At 39.4% G+C, this 20,159-nt stretch overlaps 1 protein-coding gene and 1 long non-coding RNA gene across 5 annotated transcripts in view; one reads left to right on the forward strand and one right to left on the reverse strand.

Moving 5' to 3' along the window:
• The window catches only part of LOC110171583 (zinc finger protein 516), a 36,866-nt gene that overhangs the window by 8,605 nt on the left and 8,102 nt on the right, over nt 1–20,159 (forward strand). For all 4 annotated transcript variants that reach the window (XM_020937316.2, XM_020937315.2, XM_055163452.1 and 1 more), the window contains exons 2-3: nt 12,443–14,406; nt 17,193–18,470. In XM_020937316.2, the coding sequence (XP_020792975.2) occupies nt 12,663–14,406; nt 17,193–18,470 (3,022 nt within the window). In that variant the 5' untranslated portion in view covers nt 12,443–12,662. The remainder of the gene's footprint in view (nt 1–12,442; nt 14,407–17,192; nt 18,471–20,159) is intronic.
• Nucleotides 8,900–10,106, reverse strand: LOC129411746 (uncharacterized). Its single transcript, XR_008633432.1, has 2 exons — nt 10,008–10,106; nt 8,900–9,168 (listed from the first exon to the last, which is right to left on the reverse strand). It is a non-coding gene; the product is annotated as an uncharacterized LOC129411746 (long non-coding RNA).

Below are 20,159 nucleotides of genomic sequence, written 5' to 3' on the forward strand. Positions count from 1 at the left end.
TGAATCAACAAACAGGACATTTTATGTAATCATATACATGTCCCTTATATTGAGCTGTTTCATAGTCACACTAATGTTTCCCTTTAGAAAAGGCCTCTTCAAAGTGCAGCCTCAGGCCCAGTCACAGCACGAGAAGAACATATGGTCTTTTGTTCCCATGATAAAATGTGTTACGGACATTTGGGAGGATCAATCAGCTACAAATAGTACTTTTGTCTGCACATTGTATCCACTTTACAGAATACCTCTAGATTTCACATTGTTGATAATGCAAATGACTCAATGCATTCTTGTACTTGCATTGGCATGTATAGAATTTAAAGAGTTTAGCTACTTTTGTTTTCTTATTCTTCTGAGACGTAGACATTTTAGTCACTATAGTGCTGTATCATTTGTAAAAAATAGTAAGAGAAGTAGCGTCAAGTGACAGCAATATTAAATATAATATCAGCAGAAATATTTGGGACATCTGTGCTTATGAATAATCTCCAGAATGGTCTCCATGTTTGGTACTTCCCCCAGTGCCCCGTCAGCTGAGTGAGTAATCCGGTGTTTGGTGTATAGCAGGCTGGTCAGTGAGTCTTGCACTGGTTTGGAAGGGCTGCTTCTTTAATGGCTGTTTTGCTGATGCAGGTAACTCCCGTTGGAAGTGCTTCTCTCAGGGTCTCCAGAGGCCAAAGCTGCACAAACAGGACTTGATGCAACATTTGCTTGCTCTTGTATTCACTCTGCACTGCCCGACTCAATTAACGTGCGCACAGTGGTCAGTCGTGGTGTGCAGCTGTTGATTGTGGGTTGATGTGAACATATGCTGCAATCTTTCTACATGTGTTGGTACAATATCATGGCTGTAGGCAAGTGTCCCCAGGCACTGTGTGTAATAAATTTGTTTATTATCTGCAGTGTAAAATGTGTTCAAATAGATGTCGTCTTGTTAAATTTCACAGAGAAAATACAAACATTTTGCTATAATAATAATAATAATAATAGTGATATAGTTCTAAATGGTTTTGGTAATTTATCCCTTGTTAAAAAGCTGGTTTGGTGCTGGTTAGTTAGGGTCATTGTACATTGTATGCTGTCCATACAAATAAACATGTTTTGGTCCTGATTTGTTTACCTCCCCCTTTTTGTTTACATTACTTCTTATCCTTTTTTGTTTTTTTTTGTTTAGTTTGATACTTGTTTAGATGCATTCAGCTGTTTACAGTAGATTATATTTGCATATTTACAAAGTTGAATGCACACCTAAGTTATTTTTTTAGTCATCGTTTCTTGATTTGAACAGATGTGCCAGTGTCAGCTGAACATTCCGGCCTGTGACTGACTGTAGGACCTCGGTCTGGTGATTCTTGTCTTGTGTAAACACAGCAACTGGTGCAGAGCTGGTTGTGCTGGTGAGCTCATTGCTAACAGGTGGGTCGAGGAATGCTACTTGTTCACTGGCAGCATAATGTGATCTAGACTTTAAGACCACCTGCGTTTGAATGAAAATGACTAGTTCCTTTATTGTTAAAAGCTGGTACAATAAGTGTTGGATTTCAGTTTGTCTTGATTTGACTATGAAAGGGCTGTTTTCCATAAGAATAGCTAGTTAATAGAATAAAATAAATTATGAATTTTGGTTTTGGTTGCTGCTAAACTACAACATCTGTCCAAACAACAAAAATAAATTCCACTTAGTTTTTCATGTATAACCTCCTACACATGCAAAGAGATTTGAAAACACGCCCATTTGCACGCATTCACTCATATTTATTTGATACTTAACTACTTTGATAGAGTCATTGTGGTGAGGTGTGGTTCAGATTCACCATTGTTTCTGTTGAGCTAGTTTATTGCTGAATAGATAGGATTTCACTGATTTGGGATAAAGTGCATTGAAAGACTCACAAAAGACACCAGGCAGTCTGTTGCCATCTATGAAATTAAAAAGCATGTTCACATATTTGTTATTTTAACTCAGTTGTTAAAAATAAAGAAGAAATAAAACTGATTTATTTAATCTTTAAAACTACACCCTCTCAGGTCATTTTTTCAAGGTTTCCACTTGTCTTGGAAATCTTGGAAAATAATTGTACTGCTTTCCAGACATGGAAAATTAGAAAAAAGGGCCAAATGTCTTTGAACATATATATGTTGTCCTTAAAATTTCTGCCCCCCTTTTCTTTGCTTTATCATTGGATAGGTAATAGAAACTGCCATCACAGTAAAAAAGTTTGAAAAACACACTAAAATGCAGGAAATTATACCTCTTTTGTACATAATTTCTTTTAATAATCTGTATGCTATAGACATGATCCTACCATCTCACATTAGCATCCCTATTTTTGTTATATATGGGCAACAGTAGGAGTGCAGTACCATTCAAATAAGAAGGATGTGTAGTCAACAAGTACAAATCAGTGTAGGACAAGAGGGGTTCTCAGTCTAGAACATATATTAAATCTAGGGTATTTTGTCATAGTTTCTGTTTTCGTAACCCTGAAAATAAATATTTTCAGACATGCTCTGCCTTGATCCTGCCTGCTCCTCATCTCCTCACATCTGTCTCATGTCCTTTCGTATTATCTCCATCTATCTCCTACCATGACTTTACATCACTGTTTACCACTTATCTTGGCTGCGCTGCCCTCCCTCTCATTATTAGCTCTGTCTTTTTCAGTCTCCTCCACATGCATCTCTCCTCTCTGGCGCTCGGACGCAGGCCTTGTTTTCCTTCTACTATTAGTTTAGGCTTTTCCAGTGTGTGGGTTAACAAGCCACTGTGATTTCATCAATGTGAATCAGTCAGCTTGATACGACGTGACCCAGATGGGATCTTCAGTTCTTTTTATACAGCCATCCATCATCTATCAGCCACAAAGCCACACCAGTGCTGGAGTGCACAGTATTACCTGTCAGTTGGAGGAAAGTGTGTCATAGAAACTCACTGGCCACAATATTAGGTACACATGAAAATCTCAGTAGTTTCTATATATTTTACTGATGCTTCTTTTTAAGTAACAGAGTTGCCAACATTAAGAGTACTTACTAGTATACTCTGAAACTGTGAGAGACTGAGAGGAAGTGTACTGATAATCCTTTATAGGATTGCTGGCTTTGAGATTCTGAGCAGATGTTTTGGCTTACTCACTGGTGACTTGTAAAAGAAAGAAAGTGAAAATGAAAACAGAAAATTACAAAAATTCTTGGTATTTAAATTTGGTCTTTTCTTCCAAAAGGCTAGATTCTTTTTGTTGTAATGTAATAATAAACACATCAGTATGCTATCAAATGTAGCCACACCAAAGGTCTAATGTGTTATGAAATTTTGCAATAATTCTGAGAAGTGTTGAGGTGCGATTTTTATGGGAACAGTCAGTGACATTAGTGACACCTGTGGCCAGAGAGGGTATGTCTTTTTTTTTTCAACTTAGTCCTTGACCAGGGACGTCTAAACTGCATTTTGTAGTTTGACAATGCCAAATAATGAACTACTATGACTTGACATCTCTGAAGTTTCTCAGAACTTGGCTGTAACTACATTGTTTATGTTGGCCTGTATCAGTCTGGGAGATCAGAAAACTGTTTGAAATTGAGTAAGGGATGATTTAAATCTAAAACTTATCATTATTGTTTCTTTTTTTATGATGAAGGTTCTTTTAATAAAACCAGCAACCTCTTTCAACCGCACCCTTTATTTATGAAGTATGTCTCCTCAGGTATGTTGTCAATTTAGTAGAACAACATTTTAGTTTTTATACTAATATATACTGTCAGGGATATCTAGGAATCCACAAACATAGAGCTGACCTACCCTCTGTCAATAAAAGAATGTGGTTTGGAGCAGAGTTCAGAAATGTGTTAATATCAATGATTAAAATTTTGTTAGAAGACAAAAAAAAGAATTGTATAGAAAAGCATTAAAAACAAGAGTGTCTAGGAATCCTTAAAGCCTTTCTCATCTCTCATGTGCACATATATCTTCGATTTTGAGACAGGTAGGCCTGACACTTAAAACCTGTGATGGCAGTTTGCAGTTGTTTTCTTTGGGTTTTGGCTCACAGACCTGTGCTTTCGAACAGTGAGTGGAACACCTCTGGAAAACAAATGCCTCTTTAAGCCCACACAGGCGCTCTGTAGTCAAGCCATCGGAGGATTTTCTGTGGGAACCCTCTCGTCCGGGCTGTGGGAGAGCAGTGCTGTGTATTTGAATGTGCATGTTTTTAAAAGCAGATCTATTGGCCTGTTATGCTCTCGAAAACTCTTACAGGATGTGTTCTTCTGTATATGCCTGAAGGTAAGAGCAGGTTGAAAACACAAATCCTTGCCAACTTCCCAAATAGCAGAAAAAACTTTTGCAGCAAACTTTGTAGCTTCACATGGTATTACATAATGCATACTTTTCAGTTCAGCAACCTCTACCTTGTATACACACAAATTGCTTGGACCATCTTGTCACAGCAAAAGGCAAAATAAAACGGTGATATGCGAAAGTGTGACAGCGTGAGCGGCTGGCGGCGAGCTTTGAGGTCACTGGTCTAATTACACTTGGGAGAGAGTGATTGGAGTTCAGAGGCAGAGATGGATGTGGGGAGCAAGGGCAAGTGGACAGACGGAGCAGGAAGTCGGACAAGTCAGGAAGGCAGAGTTTCAATTTAGATTCAAATCAAACCAGTCATGACTTGTTGCTACAGTGTATTAGATGGTGTATGTTTGCTCTCTGTACTGTGAGGCCAGTAATGTTGTGACAATACAAAATTTCAAACTTGATTTTTCTATTAATCAAAATGCATCATACTCAGTATCAATTTTGATGCATTGTGGGTCCCCCAAAAATTGTGATACCAATTGATCATGACGTATATCATTTCAATAATATAATTCCTTATAATATACAATTGAAAACATGTCATGTTTTTGATGGTAACAATTGCACCAATAAAATAAGCACTATGATGATTAAATATTTCAACCAAATTAGGTTATAAACGTGCTTTGTAACCTTTATTGAACTTCTGAATTTTATTGCGATACCATTGCAGAGGATTATGGTCGTATAGTCCCTGCTCTTAAACAGGTCGGAAACCCCTGTTTTAGACAGTACAATAGGTGATAATTATCAAAACTAAATCATTGTAGTTTCTTTATTATTTGTGTGTGGCACAGGCTGCTAATTCTGATATAGAACACACCTTTCTAAAACAAATGAGAACATGTAAAATATTGTCCTACTGATTTCTTTTTGTTTGTTTTGTTTTTGTAGTTTTTTTTGTCTAGTATTGGTACTTGATTGATCTAGTTTTAATTAATTAATCATTAATAATATTTCAAATAATTAGTAACACAGTATTGTAAATTACTGAATTATGTAATATGTATGTTTGGAGGGTTTTGGCATACAATAGAGATGTTGATTGTTTAGCCAAAATTGTACTTAAGTTAAAAAAAAAAAAAAAATAGAGTAGTACAGTAGTTACAGTAGATATAAAAAATTTTAAGCTGTGAAGTTATTCATGTAAACGTAACTCACACTTGTCTGTGCCATTGTTTCATCTATAGACTTGTGGTCAGGAAAGGGTGTAGCCTAGAATGAAGGAGGTTGTTATGGACTACAGCTATGTTTTGAATAATACTTTGTGGCTTCTTTTGTTTAAATCTGAGGTAATGATAGTTTGGTAGACGTCTATGAGTGAGAGAGGAATGCTGCTGTGGTGTATGTGGAGTTGGGGGGTAGGGGGGACTACGGGCCAGAGGAGCGCCCAGGGGTTAACGAGTGGTGTGAGAAAAACAGGCTGCCCGTGAGGAAGAGGAGGCAGGGTGTCTGTGTGAGGCAGGGCGATATATTTCCAGCTCAAGGATAGAATTAAACATTAAATGACTGAATGGATGATTTTTGCTGACTTTAAACAGTAAATAATGGCATCTGGGATCACTTTGTACTGGTTCTTGTATAGTTAAGAACTAAGAAAAAGTGGAAGATTTATTTGATTTTGTGTTTTTATTGTTTTATATAGCAGTAAGCACAAATGGATTATAAAACTGCTAAATGGAAAAATGTCAAAGCATGTCAAAATCTACCTGCTCTACCTGATGTGGCACCCTTGAAGCATTCCTGGGGAGGGCATCTGTATTCATTCCGATCTATATTCTAGTCTCCATCTTTTGATTTCTGATACAACATATGTTAAAAAACAGTTTTGTGTTGTTTTTGAGACCTAACCTTAAATGCATTGACATTTTAGGTTCCTGCAAACAACTTTATCATATAGTAAACAAATATTGTTCGATGTCTGCATTGCTCTGGCTTAGCCTGCCCGGAGCAATGTTGTTATAGAAAAGTACAGCTAGGAATAGCTTTTGCTTCTGAACATCTGTATTTCTATATTGTTAAACCCCATACATTTTGACTATGCAAGGAGCAGTCCATCCCATAATCCCCAGTAGTACAGGCCAGTCCCCAAAATGTGAGATGACAGTATTGACCCAAACACCTGCCACCTCCTTCCCCATACACACAAGAGCAAATGCACCCTTCTTTTCCATCCCCTTCTCACGCAAATAGACTGCAGCAGGCTGGATCCCCTCGCTGCCTATTTACCAGGACAGGGGGGTGAGGTGGAGGCGGGACAGACAGAGCAGACCCCCGCCATTGTTCTGGCCTGGGTTTAAGCGATGGGGGGAGGCAGGGATGGGACCAGGACTAAGATGGGAATCAGAGAGCCCAACAATACCACAAAGCCCCCCACTGCTCCTTGGACTTATGAGAATGACCTGCTCTGACAGACCAGGGGCAAGCTGTGACTTGGGACAAATGGAACCAAAACTATAGTACAACTTACACGGATGATATACTTGATCTTCACCTTAAATAGGGATGTCACAGTATCCAGTGTCAGTGTGATGATTATTGAGGAAAAAACTGATGTAAATGTTATTCACAATTAATTGATCACATTACCTAACAGCATAAAGTCCTTAATCTTCTTGCCTTCACATTGTCTAATAATATCTAACCATTGATGTGACTGAACATGTGACTAACTTTGTTAAATAAACATTCTAATGATAAAATAATGTAATAAAGAGTCATACACCAGATTAAAAGCATTTCACATTCAGATCGACTGTTTTGGAGTAAAGATTGATTTGATTTGAAACAGATACTTAATATTCTGGTTGTTTAGAGTTAAGATCTCAAATACTAGAGTAGTGTGTACCTAACCTTTTCAGAATAGAATGAAACTCGATTCTTTATCAGTTGCTATCAAACTCCTTCTTTAGTTTCAGTTGGGTACAATCACAACTATTAAACAATAACTGCTAGTTTTCTACTAGAGTGCCACTAGCCCTCAGTTTTGTTAAATTGACAACTCATAACACTAAACAGCCAAGAAATTATAGTACTGCTGATGTATATTTCAAGCGTATACATTATAATTATTTTCCATAACAAATCTAAACAAACCACTTGAGTTACATTATGTGCTTGCTTTCCACAGCAAGCAATGGTGACACCTTTGGTAAATATTTTGCTGAAGATTATGAAGATTATTAACATGAAAACATGAGTACAAGTTATTTTTGCCTTTCTATTCTTATTTGTCACTCTGATTTCCTCATCCCTAAAGCTCTTGAAGTATATTTTACATCCTGTGTAGGTGGACATGTCGTGTGTGTATGTGTGTGGTATCCAGCTGTGCCTTAGCTCTCACAGCGTACCTCTTTGTTGGCTCATTTTGGAGAAGGGTGGGAGGTGAAGCGCAGTTTGGTCATAATGGACTATTGATTGGTATGGGAATACACTGCCTCTGTACTGCGTGTGTTTTTACATTTATGTGTCATCCATTGCGTCCCTTGTTTCGTAAAGACTGGATGGCTAAATGAGCAGCTGTATGGGAGATACAAGTTGTCTTTTTGCTCACAGCTCTATATCCTTCACTTGTGTTGAATGTGTAGCTTATATGTGCCAGCTAGCTCAGTGTGGCCTATACTAAAGCACTGTTAAGAAGACTAACACTGCTTGCTTTTAAACTTTGAAAACTCGTGTGTGGACAACATTAAAAGAGCTCTCTGTTTTTGCGTCATGATTCCCCAGTTCTCCCCTTACAGATGTGAGGACTTTCACAGAAACTTGACACTTTATTTATCACCACAGTGCGTTTCTGCTAAACCTCAAAAGTTGCTAGTGTGAGGGAGAAAAACATTAGTGGAGGATGGTTCAAGAATGACCCTGTTTATGTCTAAGATAAGATAGTAATATGCGTTATGAAGGTCGACCTAAGCTTAAAAATATATTACTGTAGCTGCTGCTGCTGCTACTATTACAACTCCCACTACAGCCACTGCTGCTACTATGACCCTCATTTCTGCTTTATAGCCACAACTACAACTTTTTCATTTTCCTCACTACTACTACCACCTGACTTTAACAAAACTCCTTTAACTTTACAAATAGTATAGCAAGTATTATTAATAGAGTTATGTATTTATTTATTACAAACTTAGATATTATATACTATAATTTGAAAAAAAAAAAAAAAGTATAAGTTTTTATCTTTTCTAGGGCAGGCAGTCTTTTCACTGGGTTGTGCTAGGGCTGAACAATATGGCAATTAACTAGAAATTTCACTTTATGTTGACACGCTTGTTAAATGGCAAAAATATTGTTTTATACTTGTAGTTTTTAAATTTCAAACATGATTCTTGTATTAGTTTAGCAGTTCTTCTTTTCTTGCAGTCCTCTCTCAAATGTTAATGTATCTGTAGTTGTTTACAATGTGCACCCTAAACAGAGTCTTACATTTCAATTGCAATACTTGTCTGAAAGTGTTAATTAGACTTTATTTCCAAAATCATGCAGCCCTAGTTGTAGCAGTATTTGCTGGTAATTTATTTAGTAATGGGGTCAAATAGATTTTAACAGTCGTCTTTAACTTTATTTCATATTGTGCATAGAATACTTAATGAGATAAAACAGAAAAAGATCTTGCAGCTGTAAACACTTGTTCTGTTGGCTCACATGGTCACTCTTCTTGACACTTGAGACCCAGTCCAGATGTGAACATCAGAAATAGCCAGTCTGCTCTGAGGGATGAGTGGGAAAATAACAGCGGATTTCCTCCTCTTGCTCTGGTCCGGCCTGGGCAGTTTGTGTTTGGAGAAAGGACAGCACCTAAACATACACTGAGAAGAAAGAGGAAGAGCTTGTTTTCATTTAACACTGGTGTCATTAGCAGCTTAGTATAAAGGGAAATGTGTGGAGCTGTGAAATAAAACAATGTTAAGAATTGTGATAACAAGATTGTTGGACATTTATGAAAGTGAAATATGGCTCTAAAACTCTTGCTTCAAGCATGGAGAGCATATCAGTGGGAAATACTAATTAATTTCATTTCTTTTAGTTTCTGTTCCAGGGCATAGCCGCTATTTTGATTTTATTTTGACATATGTTTTATATCTTTGTCCAACTGTATTTAATAGTTCTTTTTTAATCCACTCACAGTGTAACATGAGTTTCTATTTTTACAGTCAATTAATTTACATTACTTAAGGTCTCAGATGGTACAATAACAAAGACTAATCTTATAGGCTATATACATGTATTAAAATGGCCATTTAGACTCACTCATTTGCCTATACGTACATGTCTTTTGCAATCAATAGACTTCCCATTGTAATCGCCACATCAAATCTTTATCTTCTAACGTGGACACCTATTTCCACACTAACCTACTCTGTATCATATTAATTTCCCTGTGTTAGAGGTTAATTAGCTGTAAGAAGTCAATGACGAACTAGCTTCACAAAGTCAACTTGAACTGTTCTTGAACGCCTTTTGGAGACGTATGCATTTCCCTTTATAGAGTTCATATTGCTGATGTTGCCAATGTCATGCTATATGGCCATTATTACATCTTATTTGCCCTTATGACCAAGAGGGCTTCTGCATTGTTTCCTTGTGCTGACTAATCTTATTACATTTCAATTTGCACATGTGACTGTCTGCTGGATGATAGGCTTACCATTGAAAAGGCAGCATCCCCATGACCCCCAATGAGAAGACCATTTAATAGGAAATAAGATCATTATCCACTGTTTTTAGCGGCCAAACTGGAGGGAAGCACTAAGTATTAATGAGTAACTGAGCGATGTGGAAACAGGGAGCTGAGCAGATGGAGGAGGGGCGTTAAGTGCCCAGATGAATGGGACAGTTATCTATGTCACCTTATGTTCTGTCATAGATTAAATTTAAATGTGGTAATTCTAGGAAGACCTATCAACAAACCAGCCCATGCAAATCACTAATATTTTAATAGATTTATATTGTAAGAACAGAAAATACACATGTCTAGTAAAATTGTAAAATTGTCTATGTAAAATTCTTATGCAAAATAAGACATAGGAAGAATTTATATGTACTTAAACATTATCATATTATAGCGACAGTGACATTCTTGGTTTGGTTGTCATTTATTCAGTTATGTATTTATTTTTTCTGTGTGTTTCGTGCTTACATTGAAGTAAAAAAAACTAGAGATACGAAGAACAAAAGTAGGATCCAACAGTTTCCTCACACCCTAAGACAAATGTGATAATGTTGTACAAATCTCAATTAACCATATTACCATAATAAGGGACAGAGAGTCAAAATAGTTTCAAACTTAGCTTTATTAAGACAGTGTAATAGTACCTTATAGTTCAGTTCCTGTCAGTGTGATATGTGTCAGAAATGCACTTCTGGTTTGAGAAGTGCCTCACCAGCCATATCTTACTAAGTCCCTCTGATTTCAATAGTGTAAATCATGAGTGGATAGATAGGTGCAGGGTAGTCATTTTCAGTGCCCGAGTTTAAGACATATGATTGTTCTTGCACTAACTTCCCTCCTCCACCACCACCTTATCCTCCTCTGATTATGATCAATTATCCAGTTATAATTATACGCTGGCAGTAACTCAGCTTATGGGCCCTGGCACTTTGTATAATAGCCTGTAATAATGGTGTCACTCACATTTCACGTAGACCACGGTTTCAGGCGTTCTCATCAGCTGAAATTAATACTACACTTTCCCAACTAAATCTCCTTTTAAGTTTCAAGGCTTTGATGGTGATGGCTTTCCACTGGAGCGGCCGCTGTGAAGTTTGTTCTTGAAAACGTGCCAACAAATATAGAACACACGTATGTAGGGATGTTTTAATGAGCTGATTGACCTGACAAGGAGGAAAGAATAAAGATGTGGTTTACTCTCTAAGTGCTTCTTGTAAAGAGATTAAGACCTACATCAATACATAATTTAAAACATCCGCTATTTTTCTGTCAACAGAAGGCAACATATATCCAGAGGCATGCCAATCAATTTGAATATTATCAATGAATTATTCAAGTGTAATTATATGTATGTTATTTTTCTTTTTTTACTATTATGTGACTATTCAAAGGATAAATCATATTTTTTCACACATATGCCCAAACAGGTTTTAAAAAGGGCTAACTGTTTTTATTAAGAGAAATATATATATATATATATATATATATATATATATATATATATATATATATATATATATATATATATATATATATATATATATATATATATATATATATATTATTTATTTTTTTTTTGTCATATCCCCACCCAGCCCTAGTTTTAACCATATTTTCAACATTTGTGACATACACCTGTACAGTATACACCACACTGCATCAAAAATAAAACTGCCTTCATGTTTTTTCTTTCTGTTTTGTCGTTGAATGTCTGTGTGACCTCATTCAGCTACAGTTTAAGAAACAGAGCAAACTGTCTCAGAGCCACTTCCTGTTGTGCACTTAAGATCCCTGTCATGTGATAGTGATAGTGTCTGTAGAGGCGTGTGCACGGGGCCATCGTGGTGGGAGGGAATATTGTGGCACTGCTGATCTTGCTGATGTGAATGCAGACCCCCCCCCACACACACACACACACACACACACACATAACCCTCTCTTCTCCTCCTCCCTTCCACCCCGCCTCCCTCACCCTAATTGTGTAAAGTGTCGACTCAGCCAGTGTGTTGTCGTGCATGGCTCTGCTTCTTCCACAAGCAGAACATGTGTAGTAGTAGACCTAAGAGGAGAACTTTGAATGCATGATGGACACATACAATCTACATAAAAAATGAATAAGTGAATGAGAATGACCTTGATATGTAAGCTTCGAAAAGGTCAAGTTGTTTCAGAAATTAACCTGATGCTCGAATACAAACTGTATTTTTCAGTAGTGTTGTTCAAAGTGATATAAAATATAATTACAAAGGGAAATGTTTCATCTAGTTACCCTTATGTCTAATTATCATTATATAATTAAGATGATTACTTAATGACATTGAGGATCTCCAAAGGTTATGTTAAATATTATGTAACATTACAGAATAAAAACATTACAAACTAACCTCTGTCTTTCTTGTTCTTACTTTCAGGTGGAAGCAGCTCTTGCCTCAGGGGGAATGAAGAGAAGATGTGGATGTAATGTCAAACAAATTCTGACATAATGAAGACTTGAATGGATGTCAAATAAGTTGCTAATTGCACATAAAGTAAATGAAAACCACTGTATGATATTTAGAGGTTCCCTGGACATTGCTAGATGAGCTACAGATAACAGTAGATTTCTATTTGAGCTTGAAAAAGGCCAAAAAGATGTCCTCAGTTATCAACCCCCGAGACAGTGTGGAGGTGATGGAAAAAGAGAGCAAGAAGATAGTGGATGAAAAAGCCATTCCTGAAAGTGAAGATGGCGCCAATGACAAAGGCTCATTCAACTGTAACGTGTGTGGACGCAGCTTCCCCTTCCTCAGCTCTCTATCCCAGCACATGAGGCGGCACACGGGGGCACGACCCTACAAGTGCCCCTACTGCGACCACCGGGCCTCCCAGAAGGGCAACCTCAAAGTGCACATTCGAAGCCACAATCTCGGAACTCTGTCTACTCACCATTCCAATGAGGACGATGGGGGGGAGGAGGAGGAGATGAGCGTTTCAGAGGGGCTTGACGGGGGAACGAGCCCCACTAAAAGCAGTTCAGCGTGCAACAAAATGATCAATGGTAACGCGACAGAGGAGAGCCGTAGGAAGCTGCCTGTAAGGAGTTTGAAAAGAGAGAAATCAGCATCGGACCAGCGGCCTTTCTGTTGTCGCTTGTGTGGTTTTGAAGCACAGAGGGAAGACCAATTGTTAAGTCACATAGAGAAAGTTCACATTACAGCAGACGCAGAGGAAGAGACTGTAGTGAAGGAGGAGGCCTTGTCTGAACCTGATGCAGCTCCATCTCAAGATGACGGTAGCTTCCCCTGTGAGACATGTGGCCAAGTCTTCACCCAGGCCTGGTTCTTAAAATCACATATGAAAAAACACGCTGGAATTTTTGACCACTGCTGCAGAATCTGTGGACGGCGGTTTCGTGAGGCCTGGTTTCTCAAGTCTCACATGAAAACTCACAACACAAAATCCAGGTCACGATCGAGAGCTGATTCCTCCGAGCACCCTGCTACCATCAACGATGTGGCGCAAGACCCTGAAATTGTCTCCTCTGTTACATCCAGCTATCAAATGTGCTCCAAATGTGGCAATCTCTTCCATACTAAAGAAAGCCTGCGAGCACATGACAAAGTTCACAGTTTTAGTTATGGGAAGAAATCTCAAAACCAATGCAGGCCTTGTGAAGAGGATCCTCCCGCTGCTAAGAGATGTCTCCTTGACTACTTAAGACTAAAACCTGTAGAGGAAAATACACAGAATGAAGAGGCGGAATGTGAAGACAAGGTGTTGGGTCAGAGGATTCCAGAGTTGGATCCTGTTTGTAGCTATCAGGCTTGGCAGTTAGCCACGAAAGGCAAGGTGGTAGAACCTGTTGAACCCAGTCATAAGACATCTAACGGAGGAGGAAGTAGCACAGAGGAGGGCTTGGGTACGGCTGCTGTGGTCTTCGAGAAAGAGAGCAGTCGTTATGTGTTGCAGGGTCAGGAGAAGAAGGGCCCAGGCAGACGCAGTAGCTCCGCACAGGGCAGTCAAGCTTCATCAGGCGAGAGGACACCAGAGAGCCTCAGTGACTCAGAGTACAGACCTGCATCTCGACAGGACAGAAAGCGCCCCTCCCAGTCCCCAGCTCCATCTAAGGTCAACGAGTGCCTGGAGTGTGGGAAGGTGTTCCGCAGTCGCCACCAGATGGTTCTACACCAGAAGGTCCACAGCAAAGACAGAAGTGGCAGGGCTTCTGGAGGAAAAGACAGCACCACAAAACAGGACCGCTGTGGCTCCAACAGTGATCCTGATTCAAGGTCCCCAAGTCGACCCAGCACCCCGGGATACGGAGACTCTCCTCCAGCCTCAGCAATGGGACAAGAGGCCTCTGAGATGGGCTCTGCTAATGCTGGAGTCATAGCAGGTGAGTCAATGTAATAATTTGTGAAATTCAGATTCAGAATTTCAGAACAAATTCAAATTCAGAACAAAAATACCAACATTGATTTATTGATTATTATGTAATTTTATGCACATGTAAAACATGAAAAAAAGTCTACATTTTCAATGTACATAGTATTTTTGTATTATAACATTATTATTACTTATACAAAGAAAATACACTGCTTGCTCGAAAAGGAGTGAGAAGTGTCACAGTTTTAAATTTTACATCATTAGTAATATGCATATTTAACATTCTCAAAACAACAATACGACAGTATACACTTTTAACATATTTAACACAAAAAAATTATGTAATTTCTCCAAACCAAAGGACTGACTGTGGAATGAATTAAAATTTGCTTAATGGCACTGCCCTCCTAGTCATTGACTGTATGCTAAATTGATCAGCTATACTGATGCAGTGAGCCTTTGTTGATGTACTCTTTCCTGATGGCTTACATTATCACATATTGCGTGGTGTAAATATTTAAATAGTTGAGCATATTCACATAGTATAATTACATTTGTCTAGCTAATTATCTCTAAGATCACAAATGCTCTTTTCTGACAAACAGTCAGTTTGATTTCTCACAGTGAAATGAGTGGCACTTTCCAGGACTCCCACTCGGGACCTCTCACTTAGTCTCTGTAGTAAACATCTGTTCATGAAATGTGCTTTGTGTGGGTCCAGGCTTAGACCAGTGTGAACCAGGGCCCTCGTGTGGTTGAATCATAGAATTACATCTGACTTCTACTCTTTTATAGTCCCGAACACATGCGGGATCAAACAGTCCATAAACTTCCAAGTGTTAACAAGAACTATATTTATAAGTCTGCACTTCATCCTGATCATATAGTTTTAGGATTTGGGGGATTTATTGTAAAATTAAAGTGTCTTTTCAATGACTTGTCAGCACAGTGCATTTTTGGAATGCTTTCCATTTTTTCACCTCCACAACCAATAAACACAGCCGAGCAAAACAGAAAGGCTAGCCATGCAAGGTTAAAACCATCTGTGTAATTATCACAAAAGAACAGAGTGCTCTAGATGAAGTGTTAATACTTTTAATACCCTTTGATTTTCGACTACTGTAGCTCCTCGGACTGTAGTAGACCAGGATGCAACACTGTGCTTAGAAGTGATTGTTTCCACTCTTCCCTGTTAGTAGAGACTTTCAAAAATAGCCTGAGCTTTTCTTCAGGCCTGATCGAGCTGTGAGCTATTTCAGGTCTTCCTGTCTCAGGAAACTCCCCGCACCCCCCTTATCTCCGTGTGAATATGCTTTTTGCTCCTTTTTTGTCACCAGTAAGAAAAATATGTCTAGATGTTTACTTTTATCTAGTCAGCAAAATTTGTTGTGTTTGTAGTATCTCATATGAGTCATAATAATAATTGCTTTTCAAGTCAAAGAAAAAACAACTTTGAGTTAAAGCATGTGATCAAATATAATATCAGTATAGGTTCAATTTAGTATATGTGTAGTGTCTCTTTAAGGTTATTTTGTGGGACATCGTACTTGTCTCTCATCCCTTCTTAGTGGAGAGGGAGTCAGGCAGACTGATGTCTAAAGGATTGGTTATTTATAGTCTCCTCCCAGTGGACTGAAATGCAGGCAACAGGGAAAAGACAATCAGAGGACAGAGATGCTAGTCCTAAATACCCAATACTGTGCTACTGGAAACTTTCTCATCTGGTGTTGTTTATTGTCTGTAATTATAAAACTGACAAAACTGACAAGGGACACTAATTTATTCGGGATTAGAATAAATGTTGTGATATTTTATCTTAAGGATGTATGATTTTTAACACAAACACCATCATCTTTTCAGTTTGTATTGTAATGTGTTGTAATTGTGGTCAATGGATTTAGGTGATGTCACTGTAGTAGTTGTCATTTTATCATATTTTCACATATCAGTCTTTAATGTTTGTTAGAATAAGTCATTTTCATAAACAAGACTGTTTAGATTTGCTACAGCTGAGTAGAACCTGACCTTGGTGGTCTGAGCTGTGAGTGTTGCCAACAGAAAAGCCAAATAAAAAACAGATGTGGGCTACTACTGTGGGTGGAAGAGAATCAACGTGTGCTGCTGTAATAATCCTTATTACATTAGATCACAAGAGTTATATTTTTCTATGATCATGATTATATTATGCTTTTTATTCATTCTCAACTAATAGGTCAGCTGAATATGTGCCAGTTATCAAGGTACAAACCCAACAACTTTACAAGTTAAAACAGGTCATGTCTGCCATCTTGTGGACCCTGTGTGTAGCTACATGTGTGTAGATTCAAAGATTAAAGCTCTCTTTTACAATTTACTAAGGCCTATACTCCATTCTGTAGGAAGTTAATATTAATGATATCTTTATATTTTTATTATATGTATCTTAACTTTATCTAACATTTTATATTGCTATTCTAATTTCTTCAATTAAAAAATTACCCATATTGGTTTATAAAGCCTTACTAGTAAATGTGTTACATTTTTCTGACTATATATTTAGAACATGTTTCATTCACTTTTGAAGTACGAAATGATCTTTTTAGTTTTATGTTCTCTACTGAGCTCCTCCCTGACTTAAATGTAATATTGTTAAATGCTGCACCCTGGTGGTGACTTAGGGGAACAATCCCATGACAGTGTGAGATGAAGACACGTTGCAGTGAAGTAATGAGCTCTGACTTTTGGCCAGTAGCAGCAGGAGTTCTGTGCACTCTCTACAGTCTCTGACCTTTCTGTTGTGATTTCTCTTTCCCACAGATGTGAAGCCCTATGTCTGCAGCCTGTGTGATTTTGTTACTACTGATTCCAGCTCTTACAAGACTCATCTTCGTGTTCAACATCCAGGTTCCCATGACGACAGCCCCAGCCCAAGCTCCAGCTCTGACCGAGGGACCCCCAGTGGCTTCTCTAAACTAAAGAAAGCTCTTCTTCATAGCATGAACAACTCTGTTTCCTCTTCTACTGACCTTTCGCTGAATTCCTCTTTGCTCGACCCAAGTTCTGTACCTGTAAATCTGTGTGTTAGAACAGAGGAGCATAGGGGTACAAGCACCATGGCGATGGACAGGAAGAACCTCCCCAGTCACAAGTGTTCCTTCTGCTCTCACTCCACCCGCTACCCTGAGGTCCTGTGGATGCACCAGACTGTGGCACACCGCATCAACAGCAGTAGCTCTAGTCTTGCTCCAAAATGGGCCCCTAAAAACACCCCAAAAAGCTCCAAAGAGAATTCACTCTCCTGGAGGAGGCGTACAGGCCCACCACCTGTTCTGGAAGGAAAGGAATGCCCACCTTTGACCCCACTGTCAAGATCAAAACGCACCCAACCACCAAACCATTCAAATGAACCAATTAAGAAAAGCAGACCCAGCAGTAATTCCACTATACCATCATCCTCAACATCTGCCTTTTCTAAGAAAGCAGTGTCAAGCCAAAGTGGTAGGCCTCCTGTACGTCCACAAGGGGGCAGCACCAGCAACATAAGATCCACACCAGAACAGAGTCACCAGTCTTATTTTAAACCCAAAGTAGACAATATTTACCCCCGGACATCCTCTTCATCGTCTTTGGAGAAAAGTTCTAACTCCTTATTACGTTCTTCAAAATCTAGTCCTAGCCCAACTCAGGCCCCACGGACAAATGAGCGCTATGTGATGCCTCAGGAGGGGTTAGGGTTCATGCTGTCCAGTAAACATGCACTAGCAGACTACAACAGAGCACGGGGATCCCATCACCAGCCCGTATCCAGCTCTCACAGCCAAAGCCGAGCTAATGCTACAAGGGCCAGTGCAATCACCCACAGCTCAACACACAGTAACCTATACGCACAGGTCCAAGGAGGAGCCCTGCAGAACCACTCATCTGCTGCTCTGCCTTCAGAAGGTCATAAAGAGGTCAGGCAGGAGTCAGGGTCTGAGGCTGCTGCAGCTGAGATGCCCGCAGATGTCCTCGGCTTTCTCAAGAACTACAGCCCACATGAACTGGCAGCGCTCTATCACCGTTGGGGAGCAGCCAATGCCATGCTGGACCCCACAGGTATCATTTTATTTTCTACTTTGGGGATGGAAGAAAGACAAAAAACCTGAACCCCCTGAAAAAAAAACTGATGAACTTTGTAATTATAGATAAGCTTAATTGTGACACAGTAGAATAAGCTTTCAATCAGAACAATATACTCAGATTCATCCATTTAAAAAATGTTTTTCCCCACGAGGTCTAAAGTGCTGCCCCCAAGGGGTAAAAAAAAGAAACAGCAGTTTTCTCTACTTCTCAGTCTTGGCACCAGTACCAGATAGAGCTTTGTTGACAGACGCCACATAGTATTTCCTTTTAAATGGAAAGAGGCCGAGTAGACCAAGAGTGAATTGTAAAATTACCTTGTCTCATTCTTAGATCAAGTATAAAAGAAAAAAAAAAAAAACACTCATGAGCGCACAAAGGAAAGGGCTACAGAATCAAAGCTTATGATAAAAATGTCACATTTACAGAGGTCTCTTGATTCAAGCTGTTATGAACAACACTGACAGACCTGACAGAATAAACGAGGACAAGACACCTGCAATTACACATGCACATATAACACTATTAGCCTCCTGAGCAGGCTGTCGGCTCTCACTCGCACTCACCATCTGGCAGTGCAAGATTGACAGACACGTTTGCTCCTGTGTTCTGACAGCACTTTGAATAATCTAAACAGTGCCACACGCAGGTTTGTGAGCCATGCTAAAAGGCTGGATCTGGGGCAGCTCGCGTGTGTAGTTGTGCGTCCATATGTGCCTGGTATTTGGATGCAAAGTGTGTGTATTTTTTTCCCTGTGAAAGATGTGAGAGAACCTTTGCTACTCTCAGGTCTGCGAGGCATAGACTGTAGCTGTACTCTCCGAGAAAGCTGTCACAAACAGTTTGGGTCACGGCTCTGCTGATGAGAGACTCGCGCAGATGCGAATGGAGCGCAGCGAGGCACACAGAGAGGCAACAGAAGAGGAAAAAAGAGAGATGAGACAGAATAATTACCCCACCAGCTGGTTTGGAAATGGTCATTACCAAACATCAGTATTATTTGCCCATTTTTGCTTGTGCGTCTGAGGTCAAGTGGGGCTGTGTGGAGCCAGGGGTCAGATACAACAGCCCCAGAGCAGGCGCTGACATCGCTGTCACCCGTCCAGGCGCATATCGTCACTACGCGCCGCAGCCCTTTGAGTCAAAGGGTATAAAGTGACCTTTTTTGAGTGTCTTTCTCCCTCTCTCGGTAATCTGTGTAGGGTGCCTGTGTCCGCCTGTGTTTTGCATCGCGCTCTGTCTTGTCTTTCATTAGTTCCTCAGTGAGAAGGTCTGGCAGGCTGCAGGATAGGGAGTGTATGCAGAGGCCAAGAGTGGAGATGCCAGACACACTCGCTGTCACCTCCACTGCACCAGAGTCCTCCTTGAATCACTATGCTAAAGCTAGCCCCTGTTTGCTTCACCCACATGTCTCTTCACATGACTGAGGCTGTGGCCAGGTCAATGTCGGACTAATGTTGTGCCTTCAGGCTCATTATCCATCAGCTGCAGAGGCCACAGACAGACACTTAAACATCTACGCTTATTACTGTTTCTATTGTGCTGTTAACACATAGTCGAAATTTCCATTGAGTGATTGAATTGTTGTGTTGATTTTTTGACAACTCGGTTTAAGCTAAATGTTTGCTTTTGCCCAATTAGCATCTGCTTTTCCGACTGCATTTA

This window comes from Boleophthalmus pectinirostris, unplaced genomic scaffold (genome assembly GCF_026225935.1).
Source record: "Boleophthalmus pectinirostris isolate CB_2022bp ecotype Guang Dong unplaced genomic scaffold, ASM2622593v1 HiC_scaffold_6, whole genome shotgun sequence".
NCBI lineage: Eukaryota > Metazoa > Chordata > Actinopteri > Gobiiformes > Gobiidae > Boleophthalmus > Boleophthalmus pectinirostris.